General features: G+C 49.5%; 1 protein-coding gene across 1 annotated transcript; it reads left to right on the top strand.

The window, feature by feature from the left end:
• Positions 1-971: 971 nt before the first annotated feature.
• On the top strand, positions 972-16,269 carry LOC308464812 (solute carrier family 2, facilitated glucose transporter member 11-like; the record flags this gene model as incomplete). The annotated part of the gene is made up of 13 exons (XM_080984401.1): positions 972-1,023; positions 1,170-1,279; positions 2,486-2,584; positions 4,184-4,344; positions 5,586-5,710; positions 6,034-6,163; positions 6,324-6,472; positions 7,312-7,493; positions 8,630-8,740; positions 9,068-9,169; positions 10,862-10,937; positions 12,041-12,168; positions 14,690-16,269. 13 exons carry the CDS (start codon positions 972-974, stop codon positions 14,897-14,899), a joined length of 1,635 nt encoding a protein of 544 aa, XP_080840527.1. The 3' UTR covers positions 14,900-16,269.
• Between the last annotated feature and the right edge of the window lie 1,099 nt (positions 16,270-17,368).

The raw sequence follows: 17,368 nt of genomic DNA, 5'->3' as shown, positions 1-17,368 counted from the left end.
GGCAGGATGATTGCAATAACCTGCAGTTTTGTAAGAGTATATATTTAAAGTGGATGAACAAATGAGCAAATGAAGTTAATTTGGATATGCAGAAGATATTAAAAATAAATTTAAGGAACCGCAGAAAGAGGGGGAAGCAAGTCAAGTTTTGAAATGTTAAGATGATGGTAAAATTAGTGAAATGTATAAACCTGAAAAGCATAAATAAAATTAAAAGGGGGGAAAATAGTGCTGCTGTTACAGGGAACTTGCAGTGGGGGAATAGGGATTGGGTTCCTGTTGTGTGGGCCCAAGAAATCTCCAATCTGCCCTAGGGAGGGAGTGAATACAATAGGCTGGAGAAGAAGGGGAGACCCATTTTGGCTGGCAGACCCAGTTGCTGGGTCTTAGTAAGATCTTCCAAATACCGTACTTTTCCGTATGTAAGACTAGGGTTTTTTACTTCAAAATTATGTGGAAAAACGATGGGTCGTCTTATACACGGGGCAATCTCCCCCCTATTTTCTTAAACTGGAGTCCCTAAAAATAGGGGACGTCTTATACATGGGGGCATCTTAAAAAAAAAAAAAATAAGAATTTCAACATAACAAATTATCAAAACATATCATCTTCATTATTTCCCCCCATTTTTCCCCTCCCCAAAAAAGACCCTCCCTCCCCCCCAAGACTTCCCTCAGCTCCTTTCTCTGATTTTTCAACCCGTTATTCTCTGCATATTGTAAAATTGTAAAGATCCTTAAATTATCTGTCTGTTATGTTAACAATCAATAAATTTGTGTATGTTTATTCAAAATACATGGGGGCATCTTATACATGGAAAAATACGGTAAATATTCGGAAGATTCTGCTTATATGGAGCCTGGAATTTGCAGCAGGAAATGCTCTGCAGAGACTTCAGGTGCGACAGACTGAGACCAAAACTGATGGGCAGCAGATAAGGCTGATTTCACCGGGCTGGGTGGGTGGGGAGGATGACGCCGGCGGCCAACGTGACTGGTCCTCGTGTCTCGATTTCACACCTGGGTGAGTTTTACCTTTTCCCCAAAGGAGCTTTCTAGTCTTGGGCTGTGTATGTAATTAATGGTTGATCGAAACGGGCATGAAGGGCACAGGCGGGCAGTTAATTTTAACTCTGGTGTCATGGTTTCCGCTTCGCTTCCACATGGCAGCGAAGGAGCCTGAGACACACCTGCCCTTCCAGCCAGACTCCCCTTCCTCCTTTCCTTCCCCTCCGAAAGCCGCTTTCTGGTGCAGAATGGAGGGCCGGTTCTCTGGGCTGGTGAGTAACACGGGCTTTGTTAAGAGGGTGGTTACAGGAGGAGGAATTAGCTCCCAGGTTGGTCTGCGAGAGCCCCCCCTCCCCAGGAAGACGAGCGTTCCTTCTCAGGCTCTACTCAGTTGGGGGGACCAGATAGCTCGCCCAGTCCAGCCCAGCCTGCCTACTCCTCAGCGTGAATCACGAGGCTGTGGGTCAATTGCTGCGGTCAAAGTCAGGGGGTCAGGATGCCCTCAACCTCATCCACCCCCCCCCCCGGTAGGAAGGTGTGCTGTCTCATCTGCAGGCCTGCCCTCCCCCCACATTATTTTGGTTTGGACCAGGCATAGGCAAAGTCTGGCCCTCCAGATGTTTGGGACTACAATTCCCATCATCCCTGACCACTGGTCCTGTTAGCTAGGGATGATGGGAATTGTAGTCCCAAACATCTGGAGGACCAGAGTTTGCCTGGTTTGGATCCAAGTGAGCTCTGGCTGGCAGTTCCTCAGGGCTTCCTTTTCAATTTCTAGAAGGTTCTAGAAGTCCTGATATAAGATGGTGCTAACCACATCTGTCCGAACTTCTCTCCTCCTCACACCCTCCCTGATCTTTGGCCTCATAATGTTAAAGCGTCAAACAAAAATGATCATTCCAAAATCAAAGTTGAGCTCTCTTTTTCTGTGTGTGTGAGAGAGAGAAAAGCTAGCCAGCAATAAATCACACAGAGTCCATGAAGTTAACTCTTTATTAGCAGAAACCACGCCAGCTCAGAGGAGACAGGCATAATGAGCACAACTCTTCTCAGTAGGTCTTGCTGTCCCTATGAGGCAGTTGCAAATGCTGAAGACCTCCGCCTTCCCATAGCTAACTAAGTATCCTCCTCTCCTGGGTCCTTCCCAAGCAATCTGAGCTCCTCCCTCTTCATAACTTCTGGTCCTGGGAGACCAGTGGGGAGGGGAGCTTGTTGCAGCAGGAGGGGGAGACACCCTGGCTTCTTCACCAGCCTGACTCATCTCTACCTCTTGGCCTCCCTCCTCTCTTGCTTCTGCCTCTGATTCTGGACTTCTCTCTTTTCACAGCAAGGGCGTCCCAAATACCACCCCGTCCCCTGCATCACCTCTGAGCATGGCCCCCTGAGATTTGAACCCATTTTCTATGGGCGCTTTGAGGAAGGGTGACGGGTGGCCTTTCTTTCCTCCAGGCTCTTGTGTCTTTTGTCTCCCACCGCAGATTCGGCACCGGAAGTTTTACCAAATGATCCTCGTGCTGGGGATTGGTGGCAACCTCCAGATTGGCTATCAGATTTCTGTGATCAACTATCCCTCCATGGTAAGCAGCCCCTTAAGCAGCTGCACCCGGTGGAGGGGGTGAGCAGGAGCAACGACTGACCAGACAGCCTGCCTCCTCTCCACCAAGTGATGCTCACCCTGGTTACATTCCATAGCTGCCTCCTGCTCCATCCATGGTCCAGAAGGAGGCAGAAGGTGATGAAGGAACACTTTCTTTCCATAGGTTTAGCTGGTCAAACAGAATTGATTTGCTGGTGCCTCAGTTTGAGACTGGGGAGGAAGGGAACTGAATTGGATTTAAGATTAACACCCGCCCCCCTGGCTTATTCAGAAGGCTTTTAACCAGGGTAGCAGATAAGTTGCATCTTCAAAGCACATTTCCTGCCCAAAGTACCTCGGGTTGAAGTAGCTTTCGGGTTGCGCTCCACGGCGACCCGGAAGTAACAGAGTGCGTTACTTCCGGGTTTCGCCGTTTGCGCATGCGCAGATGCTCAAAAGGACGTCACGCACATGCGCGGAAGCGGCGAATCGCGACCCGTGCATGCGCAGACGCGGGTTGCGTTTGCATCTAGAGGTACCAGTGTAATTCATTAAGGGTGTTGGGAATTGTAGCTATGTGAGGAGTAAACTATAGTTCCCATTATTCTTGGGCGGGGGGAGGTGCTTTGAAGGAAGTACTCCCCCCCCCACACACACACCAAGGGGGTACTCAAGAGTACGCAGCAGGGGCACCTCTCTTTTTTGTTGAAATGTGTGGCACTTACTGTAACAATTTCATGGTGATTACGGGCACCTCTTTTTCTAGAAAAAAAGCACTGTTTGGAGGTACAGTGTATAAACCAGTTCTAGCTGGCCTGAGCAGGAGCTGAGGTTTGCAGTAACTCTGAATGAGCTGATGGTCGTTTGCTTTAATTGGAGAGCACTGAGAAGTGTGTCTTCTTTGCCTGCTAGAAAGTCCCTGAAAAAGAGTCTTTCCATTTCAGCAATGTTCTAAAATACTCTCTTGGCATTTTGAAAATTTGCAATCCGTTTCTCTCAACAGTAGAACTTGAGACAGGAATACAGCGGTACCTTGGTTCTCGAATGGCTTGGCTCCCAAACAAATCAGCTCCCGACCGCTGCAAACCCGGAAGTAAGTTTCCGGTTTGTAAACATTTTTTGGAAGCCAAGCATCCGACGCGGCTTCCGCTTGACTGTAGGAAGCTTTTGCAGCTAATCGGAAGCCGCGCCTTGGTTTTTGAACAATTTTGGGAGTCAAAGGGACTCCCGGAACAGATTAAGTTTGACACCCAAGGTACCACTGTACTCATTTAGGAATAATAAACAACTTGACCAATGCTCTTTTCCCAAACCATGAGATTATAATGTATGCATTTTCCAAGGCTGAAATTTCTGTTTCATCTCATTTGCTGCTGGTTTGCGATTGGAATTTATGACACTTTTGATATCTGAGCAGAGAAATAATCCCAAAATATCTTTTTGGGATGGGTAGGGAAGCAAACACTTTTAAAGGGTTAAGAAGTAATTCGGCATGATGATGATGATGATGATGATGATGATGATGAAGCATTAGCTGATGCCTCAACTCCCCTTCCTTCCTTCCTTCCTTCCTTCCTTCCTTCCTTCCCTCCCTCCCTAGTATATCAAGAAATTCATGAATGAGACCTGGCTTGAGCGCTCTGGCTCCCCGCTGCCTGAAGGTGCCCTCTTGTTCCTGTGGTCATTCATTGTGTCTATCTATGGGGCAGGAGGATTGCTGGGCTGCCTCTGCAGTGCCTACCTGACTGTAAAATATGGCAAGTATGTAATAGTCCAAACGGGTTGCTGGAAAAGAACTCTCTGAACTTTGGTACACATCCATCCTGCCCTCTGGCTCTGTGTTAAAACCTAGCTGCTGAGATATTCCCTGTTTGAGTTTTCTTACAGCTGAATTTAGGGAAGGGTGTGTGAGATCCTGGTGCATGAGAAATCCTGCTTCTCTTGGGACAGCTGTTATTTCTGGTGCCTCCTCTAGCGCTCTGCAGTCCAAGGCAGCCAGAGCCAGAATCAGTGCTGTCCCTACCCGGGAGTCAAATGCTGCAAAACAACAGCAAGGGAGGTGCTGGAAAAGGACAGAGTTATTCCTTCTCTCTCGGCAACCCCCTAAGCTATGGCTACCAGATTTTTTTCAATGAATTCGGGGACACTTTTTTTTTTTTAAGCTGAGTAGCAAGAGGGAGTCAGTAGTGGGGATGGTGAGGCAAAAGATCCTGGCCCCAAGCACACGTGCATATTGTATAAAGGTGCGATGCCCTTCTTTCGCACCCTGTGAAACATAAATGCGCAGAGTTTTAAAAAACTGGGCAATGGCCGCCCGCTCACAACTCCCAAGCCTCTCCCAATCAGTCAAAACAAAGGGGGAAGGGGGCAGGAGATCTGTGCCACCGGATGTCCCCAGTTCCTCATCGGAAATGGCAGCAGCAGTAGCAGGCAGCAGCCCGGAGCCAGCCTGGTAGCGCAGTTGGCTCTGGCTGGCTTCAGGAGCTGCCCGCTGCCGTGGCACCCGCCATTTTTCCTCGCCAGAAGTTCCGGCAAGGAAAAATGGCGGGCACCACGGCAGCGGGCAGCTCCTGAAGCCAGCCAGAGCTGACGCTGCCATGTTTCCCAGGGACAGATTTGCAAATCTGGGGACATTCCGGGGACGGAATTTGTCCGGGGACAGATTTGCAAATCCGGGAACTGTCCCCGGGAACCGGGGACATCTGGCAACCCTACCCTAAGCTTGCTTGCTGTCCTTGGCTGCAGTGGAAGATGCTGCCTTCCCATGGCCAGTGCACACAGAAGCTTCTGCCTTTCGAAATGATGGCAGGGCACCTTGGCCTTGGCCTCAGGCAGCAAAATGCCCTGGGCTGGCCCTGGCAGGAAGGCTGCTCTCCACTGGCTTAGGAAGCTCTGAACAAATTGGGGCTTGTCAGAGGTTCTGTAGCAGGCCAGATGTGAGTGATGTCCCTCCCGCTCTCCACGTCTCCTCTGCCACCCCATTTCTGTGCCCTCGGATGCAGGAAGAGGACCATGCTGGGAACTGACCTGCTCATCCTCACGACGGCTCTGCTCGTGGCCTTCAGCAAGAGAGCCAAGTCCTTCGAGATGATCCTGATTGGACGGTTCCTCTTTGGCGTGAGCGCCGGTAAGGTCTTGGGGCATCATCGCGGTAGCCTTGTGAGGACTCCAGAGCCCAGGCATTGCAGTCAGCTGGCAAGGGGCAGCTCCCCACTGAAACCTCCCAACTCCCCTCTCCATTTGAAGGGAGCAAGGGGCTTACACCACATTTGGCAATGTGCAAGGGCCGTTGGACAACCATGATGGGTGGGTGGATTTGGTAAGGGATTGGGTTCATACGTCCGTGGTCTCTTTGGTTCAGCTCATGGCCACGTCAGCCCCTTTTCTTGGGGCGCTTCTCTCCATTTTGACTCTGTCTCTCTTTTGCCCTTCTCTCCTCCCATGCCCCAGGCTTTTGCTTGACCATCCACCCCCAATATGCCGGAGAAGTTTCGCCCAAGAAGCTCCGAGGCTTCGCAAACGCCACGTCCGCCTTCTTTTGGTCCTTGGGGAAATCCTTGGGCCAAATCCTGGGGCTCAGGTACTTGCACCTCCCGGGGTGGATAGAAGGCTCCCTTTCTCTGGCTGGGCCACGGTACCAGCTCTCTGACCACCGCCTCCTGAGCATGGACCGAGCTGAGCGGACCTGTGCTCTGATTCCACGTGAAGCTTCGCCTGATCCTCCTTCTCCTCCTCTGCAGGGAGTGCCTGGGCACAGAGTCCTCCTGGCCTTCGCTCCTGGCCTTCATTGGGGCCACAGCCTTCCTCCAGCTGCTAACTCTGCCCTTCTTCCCCGAATCTCCTCCGTACCTCTTGATCCAGAAGGGAAACGAAGGCGCCTGCGTGAGGGGTGAGGCCTCCAAGGACTGCCCTGGGGAGAAAGGGGGAGAGACAACAGGAATGTGGGGGACAGACTAGGCAGCATTTTGGCCAATGCTTCGTCTCTCACATACACATTTTCCAGGGGGAAAAGTGGGGTTCTTGAGGTGGAAGGGGCAGTTTAAAACCTCCTTGGGCCTGCCAGTTCTTCACGACAACCCTCACCCCATATGTAAAGTATTATTGTTAGAAGTGGCATTGGAATTGCTTAATTTTACCTTGGACCGCCCTAGCCTACAGGATCTAGACATCCACATAGATCCCGATGCCGGGACACTCCTGGCAGCATCTACACAATCCCCCTCCACTTGCCAAGCTCTGCTGCAATTGCCACCTCCTTTGGCTCCGAGGGCTGTGGCTTTCATGCTCTTTATTCAGCTCATAGTGGTGAGGAGGAATGGAAGTTCCCCCAGAATGTCTGCTTTATATACATTATTTACACAATGGGCCCCACGTGACTGGCTAATTCCGGGATTCTCCTGTAGGCCAATCAGGTTGCTGATTCACTTCCACCTGGAGCTGGATTGGGTGGCTCCTGTGGACCAATCAGACTGCTGCATTCTGAATCCTATTGTTCTAGAACCAATCAGACTGCTGCATTCTGGATCCTATTGTTCTAGGACCAATCAGACTGCTGCATTCTGGATCCTATTGTTCTAGGACCAATCAGACTGCTGCATTCTGAATCCTATTGTTCTAGGACCAATCAGACTGCCGCATTCTGAATCCTATTCAACTCAGTACATAACACCTCCCTCCTGGATTTGTCAGTAAGTCTGGCTCCTTCCTCTTCTCCCCTCCGTCTTCCAGCCATGCACCAGCTCTGGGGCCAAGAAGATCACCAGCAGGAGCTCAGTGACCTGAAGCAGGAAGCGGAAAACAGCACCAAAGTCCTGAGTGCGAGAGAGCTGCTCAGAGACCAGTCCCTGCACCGGCAGCTGCACATCCTCGTGGCGGTTGTCGTCACTCTCCAGCTCTGCGGCATCAACGCAGTTGAGTTCTAAAGGCTCCCCTTGGCTGCAACAATGCACAGCCCTGCCTTTGGGTTTGGAGGGACTCAGCTACATTGGCAAAGAAAAAGCGCTTTACGCGCGTTGTTTGTGCATTCTAACACAGTGACACCAGGTGGCGCTGTGGAGTTCCGTTTGTGCTAACCCGATTTTTCATGCAAAGTTTGCAATGGCGTTTAACTGAAACGCTTCTTTGATGTCTCTAGATCCACAGACAGAAAACAAGCACAGCTAAGGAAGAAAAGGTGTAGACTGGATCACCCAACTGACAGGGCTGGGAGGAAGAAGAGGATAATGGGTGATAGAAGCAATGGGTTTACACTGCAGATTGGCAGACTGAGGTTTAGCATCAGAAACGCTTCTGAATGCTAATGATCTCCAGGAATGGGAAGGAGCCTTGATGGGTTGGGGAGGCTGCCAAGTATAGCTGAAGGCAGCAGCCGGAGGACAGGGCCTCTCTTTTCAAGACCATCTCTCTTACCAGTGTTTTGACACGTGAGGCTTAGCAATCTTCTCTGCTAATATTTTATTTGGGTGCCTGATCAGTGGCAATACAGGAGACAGGCTCGCAAACAGGAATTCTAGCCTGGGTAGGATTCGCATTTCCATGGGGTGCCAGCTGGAGGCAGGTGTGAAGGTTCAGGTGTGAAAGTGCTCCGAGCTGGCTGCCCTGAAGACTCACCTGGGTGGGGGGGGGGCACCTGCAACCTTAGCCCAAGGCAGCCAAAGCGCAGGAAATCTGTATCTGAACACATGAAACTCTCCCTTGATGACAGGCTTCTTTGCGCATTTGCTTTGGTTGCCTTAATCTTAATGCCAGCTGTTGTGAGACCAAGTTGGCAAGTGTGCAATGCCCCCCCAGGGTTGCCCTGGAGGTGGGAGCAGCCAACAAGAGCCCCTTTTGACATCTTTTTCCTTTCTCCTCCTGTGATGAGGCTGCATTTTAATATTTTAATGTTTCAATATTTTAATGTTGTATTTTAATCTTGTTTTTAAGTTGGATTCATTCAACTTGTTTTTATTATTGCTTGTTAGCCGCCCTGAGCCCGGCCTTGGCTGGGGAGGACGGGGTATAAATAAAAATTATTATTATTATTATCTCCTTCCTTTCTCCACAGGTCTATTTCTACACTTTCGAAGTCTTCCGCACAGCCGGTTTTGCAGAGGACCTCCTCCCTTATGTCTCGCTGGGCGTGGGCTTCTGTGAGCTCCTCTCCTCCTTCCTCTGTGTAAGACCCTTTCCCTTTTTTCCTGCCATTTTCCACCAAGGCGCAAGAGTGTGCAGCTCCTTTCCTCCTTCCCCATTGGTGTACCGCCTGGTACCGCCTCTTCACACCAGCCATAGGTTGCTGCAGATGCACCTCTTTGCTCCAGCCTTTTGGAAATGGAAGAACCATTTTCTTGTCTCCTCCCTGGCATGTGTTTAGAGGGGTCATCATTTCAATTGAACTATGTTTTCATAGGCTGTAACTCGCCCTGAGGCCTCATGGTCAAGACAGAGTAAGAATTGCAATAAATGGTGATGGCGATGATAATGACTCTTCCCCCTTCTTCAGATTCTGACAATTGAGAGATTTGGACGGCGGACGCTCCTGTGGCAGGGCTGTGGCATGATGGCGCTTGTCCTTTTTCTCCTCACAGTTACTCTCTCAGTACAGGTAAGAGCCAAGGACATATACTGCCTCGGGCGCCGGATGAAGTCAACCGGCAGGCCTGATTAGGCATGTCCAAAATGGATTTTGGGCATGCCTGGTTTAACAGATACCTGCCAGACTGTATTCAAAAAGAGAGGTTACTAGCCCCTAAAGTCCAAAGACAATTGGAAAGCTTTTCCCATTTCCTTCCTCCTTGCCGAGGAATACAGTGGTACCTCAGGTTAAGAACTTACCGTATTTTTCGCTCTATAACACGCACCCGACCATGACACGCACGTAGTTTTTAGAGGAGGAAAATCCATAGGCATGCCACCCGTAGGCATTCCCTCCATAACACGCACAGACATTTCCCCTTACTTTCTAGGAGGAAAAAAGTGAGTGTTATGGTGCAAAAAAAACCGGTAATTCGTTCTGGAGGTCCGCTCTTAACCTGAAAGTGTTCTTAACCTGAGGAACCACTTTAGCTAATGGGGCTTCCCGCCGCCACATGATTTCTGTTCTCATCCTGAAGCAAAGTTCTTAACCTGAGGTACTATTTCTGGGTTAGCGGAGTCTGTAACCTGAAGCGTATGTAACCCACTGTAGTTGAGGTCAATTTGGGAGAGTCAGAAAATGGCTTCAGGATTGTTCTCCTGTACTATTTTAGACGCGTGGTTTATACAGTTCTGTATGTGTTTGCCTTCTACATTTATGAACGTTTATTCAATATCTGAGACTTTAGAATTCTTATAACACAAGAGAGAGAAATGAAGCAGGGAGCTGAGAGACCAGGGCCGGCCTGCCCGTGAGGCAATGTGAGGCAGTTGCTCACAGTCTCCTTTGCTTCTTGCCCTGCTCCTCTGTAGACTCCCCAACACACCCTTCTGAAGTTAAGGCACAAGACAGGTGTTGATCATCATGTGAGCTGCGCACAGGTGGGCTGCATGCAAGCTGCTGACCAGTCCTGTGGAGCCTCCTTTTTTTGAGACAAATATGCAAGCTAGGCAGATACATTTTGGGCTGTGACCTTTACACACCTTCGGTCCCGAGATCGTGGGGTGGAACAAAGTTATTTTGGCACCTGTTTCCACCGCGTCATTTTCCCCTTGCACAGTGTATGACGAAGGAGACAAAAGGTCTCAGGGACAAAGGTTACAGACAGGACACCGCCGACTACTGAGACCGCAAAAGGTTAGACAGAGGGAACGATGCTCCAACAGCCGTGGCTTGTCTGAGGGGGGGGGTGTACCCCGCACCCCAGGGTCACGCGTGCAGGCAGATTGTGGCTGCCTGCTGGTGGGGAGTGTGCTCCCTCCGGACCCCACTGCCCACTCCGCGATATCCCTACACCCTTCAGTGCTCCATGGCTTCTCTAAATCACGTCTAGTCGCCTCCGTCAGCAGCAACATCAAAAAGTAGGAGGGGGTGCCATTTTCTGTTTTGCGTCCAGCAGCAAAACAACCCTGTCCCCCCTCCCCAAGTCTTCAGCAGACTCCTTCTGTTTCAACCTCTAAACGCCTGCTGATAGGCGGGAAATTGGGAATACGCAATAGTTAGCTGATTTCTGGTTTTAACATGGTGCCTATTGCATGGCTTTGTGTCCAGTTGTTGCAAACTGCTTTGATGGTTTCTTTACGAAATAGCGGTGTATGTTTTTTTAAATACCCAGTGTGAATTCATTGGCACCTGTCCTTTTTCCTCTCCTCCCTCCCCTAGAACAAATCCCACTGGGCGTCGTACTGCAGTGTCACTCTGGTTTTCCTCTTTGTTCTCTTCTTTGGAATCGGACCAAGTGAGTAGATGATGTTGGAACATGCCTGGGGGACGCATGCAGCCCCCAGAATGAGACAAACCTCTCCGGGCATCTTCCTGATGAAGTGCAACCCGGGACATACATAAATCTTCAGTCCCGGCACACAATAGCACTACATATCAGAAGACTATGTGCACGCTCACTCTGCAGAGTATAGCAGAAACGAAGTGGAGCTTGGTGTGTGCATTCTAAGTATTTATTAAGCAATATATACAGCACAAGGGACATGGGTGGCGCTGTGGGTTAAACCACAGAACCTAGGACTTGCCGATCAGAAGGTCGGCGGTTTGAATCCCCGCGACGGGGTGAGCTCCCGTTGCTCAGTCCCTGCTCCTGCCAACCTAGCACTTCGAAAGCACGTCAAAATGCAAGTAGATAAATAGGTATCGCTCCGGCTGGAAGGTAAACGGCGTTTCCATGCGCTGCTCTGGTTCTCCAGAAGCGGCTTAGTCATGCTGGCCACATGACCCGGAAGCTGTACGCCGGCTCCCTCGGCCAATACAGCGAGATGAGTGCCGCAACCCCAGAGTCGATCACGACTGGACCTAATGGTCAGGGGTCCCTTTACCTTTACCTATATACAGCACAAAGCAATCATGGTGTCCTCTCAGTTGTTCTCCAAGAGAGAGAGCGAGACAAAGAAACAGTACAAAAGTACAGTACAACGGAAGAGAGATAAGACTGACTTCCATTCTCACACTTTCCAAGCCTAGAAAGTAAACACTGACATGTGATGTAACAATCACACATCCAGCAACGGAGGAGTGAAATGCTAACAGAGGAGGCCTTTACCCTGGTGGGGCTGGGGGCAACTGCTCCTGGTTGGGGAGGGTGGGGGGTCTCACCTCCAGGTGTGAGTTGCAAGGTCCTGCTAGGCAACAGCACTGAGAAAGGGCAATAATTGCACTAAGGCCAAACCCGGGAACATGCCAAAACCTCAAGCATTTCTCAGTCATTAGAACATGAGTCTCTGAATTTCAGAGTTGTGGGTTCAAGCCCCATGTTGGGCAATATATTCCTGCTGGACTAGATGCCTCTACAATTATATGATTCCCTGTGTCTTTCCCTCCCTCCTGCCTCAGATGGAGCCTCCATGTCTGTCATGATGGAAATCTTCAGCCAGTCTTCCAGACCAGCAGCTTTCCTGATTGGCGGCTGCCTGAATTGGGCCGGCCTCTTTGTCATTGGAATCACCTTCCCATTTGCTGTGGTCAGTGTCTGTCAGGTTCATACACACACACACACACACACACACACACACCTCCTTCCAGCCTGCCTTCCTGCTGCCACGGCTTCTGCCTTCTCTCTGTGGCCCCAATAATGCTGGGGCAACACAGGCGAGCGAGCAGGGTATAAATAATAAAATTATTGTTGTCATTCTTATAAGGCCCCATGCTCAAGAGAGCAGCCTGGTGCTGCCCCAAGGGCAAGGAGATATGTGCATGACTCCTGTGGCATCTGTAGTGTCTCTCTGGATAACCATTTCCTCAGAATAGTTTCAGGAGTTCCCCTCCCTCAGCTACACACCTTGGCAATGGAACCCAGTGTGGTGCTGTGCAGGGGGAGCCAATGTGCTTCAGGTATGGTTGCTGGACTCCAAACCACACCAGTCCTGGCAGGCAGCAGGGCCAATGGCCAGGGATGAAGTGACTTGCAGACCACATCATCTCGCTACCCCTGGGATATGGATAGGCGGCTGGTTGTGGAGCCTCGGCCCAGTATACCTGAAGGAGCATCTCCACCCCCATCGCTCAGCCCGGACACTGAACTCTAGCTCCGAGGGCCTTCTGGCGGTTCCCTCACTGCAAGAAGTTAGGTTACAGGGAACCAGACAGAGGGCCTTCTCGGTAGTGGCGCCCTCCCTGTGGAACGCCCTCCCATCAGATGTCAAGGAAATAAACAACAATCTGACTTTTAGAAGACATCTGAAGGCAGCCCTGTTTAGGGAAGTTTTTAAAGTTTGGTGTTTTATTGTGTTTTTAATATTCTGTTGGGAGCCGCCCAGAGTGGCTGAGGAAACACAGCCAGATGGGCAGGGTATACATAAATTATGATTATGATTATGATTATTACCATAGGCCACACTGGCTGACCATGGCTGACCAGTTGCACATTATCCCATCATCTGGAGCTCCTGAGGTGCAGGATGACATGGAAAGCACCTCTAAGTATCTAAAAATGGGTCAAAGGGCTGAACTTGACCTGCCCCTATTTGCATAATGACCAAGTAACTTTCACACCAGGTTCAGTGCTCTGAGTGGGCTGCCGCAGCGCAGGAAACCACTGAGCCTAAGGCTGTCAGCTAGGAGCCCCCAGGAGAAACTCCTGTACCAACAGGGCCTGTCAGGCCAGAGATGGGCCTCTCCCAGGTACCTTCTCCTGAGGAGCCTTACCAGTCCAGCAGCACAGGGAGCACCCCAAGGAGGAAGGCCCATCTTCAGGCCCTTTAAGCATTTAGAATTCCCCACAAAGGGGTTATCTGAAATGTTGGTGGTATAGTGGTTAACATAGCTGCCTTCCAAGCAGTTGACCCGGGTTCGATTGACGGCCAACGCAGTATTTTCCCTCAGCCTCTTAGGGACGTGGGTGGTGCTGTGGGCTAAACCACAGAGCCTAGACTTGCCGATCAGAAGGTCGGCGGTTCAAATCCCCGCGACGGGGTGAGCTCCCGTTGCTCGGTCCCTGCTCCTGCCAACCTAGCAGTTCAAAAGCACGTCAAAGTGCAAGTAGATAAAGAGGTACCGCTCTGGCGGGAAGGTAAATGGCGTTTCCGTGCGCTGCTCTGGTTCTCCAGAAGCGGCTTAGTCATGCTGGCCACATGATCCGGAAGCTGTATGCCGGCTTCCTCGGCCAGTAAAGCGAGATGAGCGCCGCAACATCAGAGTTGGCCACGACTGGACCTAATGGTCAGGGGGTCGTTTTACCTTTACCTTTACAAAAGGGTTATGTCTGTTCTCGGGCTTTGTTGGAGCCACTTGCTCCCATGGAGCTCTCCGTGGTCCTGCAACACCTGACCTGCCTTGCTGCTGCCATCAGGCCTGAACACCAGGGCAGCCTCCCTGAGAGGTAACTAGACACAATGTTAAACACAGCGTTGTGGTTCATGTTGTTGTCGTTTTAATTAGTAATAATAATAATAATAATTTATTATTTATACCCCGCCCATCTGGCTGGGTTTCCAACCACTCTGGGCGGCTTCCAACACAAGATTAAAATACAATAATTCATCAGATATTAAAAACTTCCCAAAACAGGGCTGCCTTCAGATGTCTCCTAATTAGGAGTTGTGAGGGTGGAGAATCCAGACCAGGAGCAGGATGTGGGAAGAGGGAGTTTCAACCTTTCCCTCCTGAAATCAATTCAACCCCCTCTGGGGGGGTGGGGGGGAAGCAAATGGGGACATTGGGAGGTGATTTTCGGTGGGGGAATTCTTCAGGAGGAAAGGGTTGCACCTGTGCACTGTAGCCACCATTGAGAAGAGAAGAAAACTATGTGACAAAATCACACTGTCTAGTCTGGCCCTCATCTCTCTCCTGATTCTCCTCCCCTGTGTCTGAATCCCAGCTTCAAGTGTTTGCAGACTCCTCTCCCTTCTGGCCAACGCAGTAGCCTCGGCTGTGACAACATATGGCCCAGGCCAAAACTGGACAAACATTGCAAGGGCACAAAGAGGGCTTGTTCAAGGGGTTGATCATTGCACTCTCTCCCCCCAATCCCCATCTTATTTCCAGGATGCTCTGGGCCCTTTCTGTTTCCTCCTCTTCATGGCTGTCCTTGTGGGGTCAGGAATCTTCTTCTACCTGTTCCTCCCAGAGACGAAAGGGAAGTCCATTGTGGAAATCACAGAGGAATTCAGCAACCCATCACCTTTTCAGAAGAGACTAACTTCTGCCCTTCGGACAGGCTTCCGGGATGACCTCTCTGCCTACACCAGCTTCTGAGCTCAGCAGCCAAGGGAGAACTTGCTACTAGGAGGCTCTCAACTTGGGCAGGTTTTCAACTGATATTCACACCAGCAAGAGGCACAACACTCCCTTTTAAACACACACAGACACACTCTCTGTGGTCTTTCACTATCTGTGCCCCTCTTGCCCACCTTCACAACTGATGGGGGCCTTCCTCCCCCTGCCCTCATGGTCAATAGCTACACACAAGTTCAAAGAGTCCTCTTGGAAATGACACCAGCTGATTTCTTTTAAGCTGAAGCAAAGGCCACTTCCTAGCCATCACTGTAGGTCAGAGCCAGTTTCAGAGAGTACGCAATGGACCTCCCCCTCTTTCTTCTCCCCTGAAGAGACTTGAGCTATTGCTTGGGAGGCAAAATCCAATATGCACTCCAAGAAATTTAGGGACACTAGGAAGGAAGACCTTGTTGTGGCTGGGGTGGGCTGTCCAGAGCATCTGCCTAAGGCAGGGGTCAGCAATTTTTTTCAGCAGGGGGCCAATCCACTGTCCCTCAGACCTGGTTGGGGGCCGGTCTATATTTTTTTTGGGGGGGGGGAATGAATGAATTCCTATGCCCCACAAATAACCCAGAATTGCATTTTAAATACAGTGGTACCTCGGGTTAAGTACTTAATTCGTTCCGGAGGACCGTTCTTAACCTGAAACTGTTCTTAACCTGAAGCACCACTTTAACTAATGGGGCCTCCTCCTGCTGCCGCCGTGCCGCCGGAGCACGATTTCTGTTCTCATCCTGAAGCAAAGTTCTTAACCTGAGGTAATATTTCTGGGTTAGTGGAGTCTGTAACCTGAAGCGTATGTAACCTGAAGCATGTGTAACCTGAGGTACCACTGTAAAAGCGCACATTCCACTCATGTAAGAACACCAGGCAGGCCCCACAAATAACCCAGAGATGCATTTTAAATAAAAGGACACATTCTGCTCATGTAAAAACACCAGGCAGGCCCCACAAATAACGCAGAGATGCATTTTAAATAAAAGGACACATTCTGCTCATGCAAAAACACCAGGCAGGCCCCACCAATAACCCAGAGATGCATTTTAAATAAAAGCACACATACTACTCATGTAAAAACACACTGATTCCCAGACCGTCTGCATGCCGGATTTAGAAGGCGATTGGCCCAGATCTGGTCCCTGGGCCTTAGGTTGCCTACCCATGGTCTAAGGTGTGGTAGCATCCTCAATAGGAGAAATCTTTCTGCTAGTGTTTCTCCTCCTCCACCCTTTGCTTGCAGGCTCACTAAAATATGGATATTTGATCTGTGCTGGGGATTACGGAGGCTGATTCAACAGGTTTTCTTTCCTCAACTGACTGTGTTTTCCTAACAGAGGTTTTGTTCATAATTTTTTTGTGGATAATTAAACGTGACTTTGGTACTGCAGTGTGTGTGTTTTGTAATGGGTTTTAGTCAAATGTTCTCTCTGAGCCAGCAGGAATGTGGCTGACGAGACAAGAACGTTACTTGCCCAAAAATGGAAAGAAGCAGAAGTCCCAGTAAAGGAAGAATGGATACAAAAACGTATGAAATATGCAGAAATGGCAAAACTTACCAGAAAAATAAGAAATCAATATGACAAAAAAAAATTATATAAAAGAAAGAAAATGGTTTATTGACTATTTGAATATTTAAAAAGAGAATCCCCCGCCAAGCATGTTCCATTTTCCATTAGAGATTATTATTTGAAGGACCATTTCACTGGGAAATTTTGTGTCCATAAGATGACCAAATTCTACCTCAATTAATATTTTGCATATAGTTGATTCTACACCCTTTGACGTAGCAGGAACATTGACTATAAGTTGTTCTAAAGCGGTCAACTCTTGGTCTGCCCGAAAGCATCGTTTTAACAGGAAAACAATAGATTGAAATGAAACCATGACCAAGTTATATTGGGAAGAGCCAAAATCTGTTCTTTATATAGGGAGAACCATTTCCATTAAAATTCCGGGAGTCTATATAGACCTGCTTGTTCCCAGCCTTCCCAATCCATCGTATCTCCAGCTTCACAAAACGTGGGGTGGTATCTAAGTAGAAGCAGGGGAGTTGCTCAATATACCATAGCTAGTTGCATTTCCCCTGTTTGAGTAGAGTCTAGGGTTTCAGAGCATGTGCAGAGTTCCATGCAGAATAGAGGCTGGGGGAGAGGGAGATTATATTTGGACACCCAAATGGATGGTTCCAAGGAGACTAATGAGCTGAGGGGATGCCCCACATTTATGGGAATTTGAGACAAGTAAAAAGTGTCTTCTTCACGGAAATGGATTCTTGTTTGGGCCAGCGGCAAGAGAAGTTCCACCTCTGATGTAAGAGGGAGCCAATCAAAAATGTACATAGAGACAGTTTCTAACTCACAAATGATTTTGTGCATTACAAAGTAGGTCCTGATCAGTTGGGCCATTGTAAAAAAAGGAAACAAAAACTCGATATACCTTCCTATTCTG

This window comes from Podarcis pityusensis (genome assembly GCF_964106645.2).
Source record: "Podarcis pityusensis genome assembly, chromosome: 16".
Classification (NCBI taxonomy): domain Eukaryota; kingdom Metazoa; phylum Chordata; class Lepidosauria; order Squamata; family Lacertidae; genus Podarcis; species Podarcis pityusensis.
Note: the sequence above shows the minus strand (reverse complement) of the source record. Positions and strands in the feature narration are given on the sequence as shown.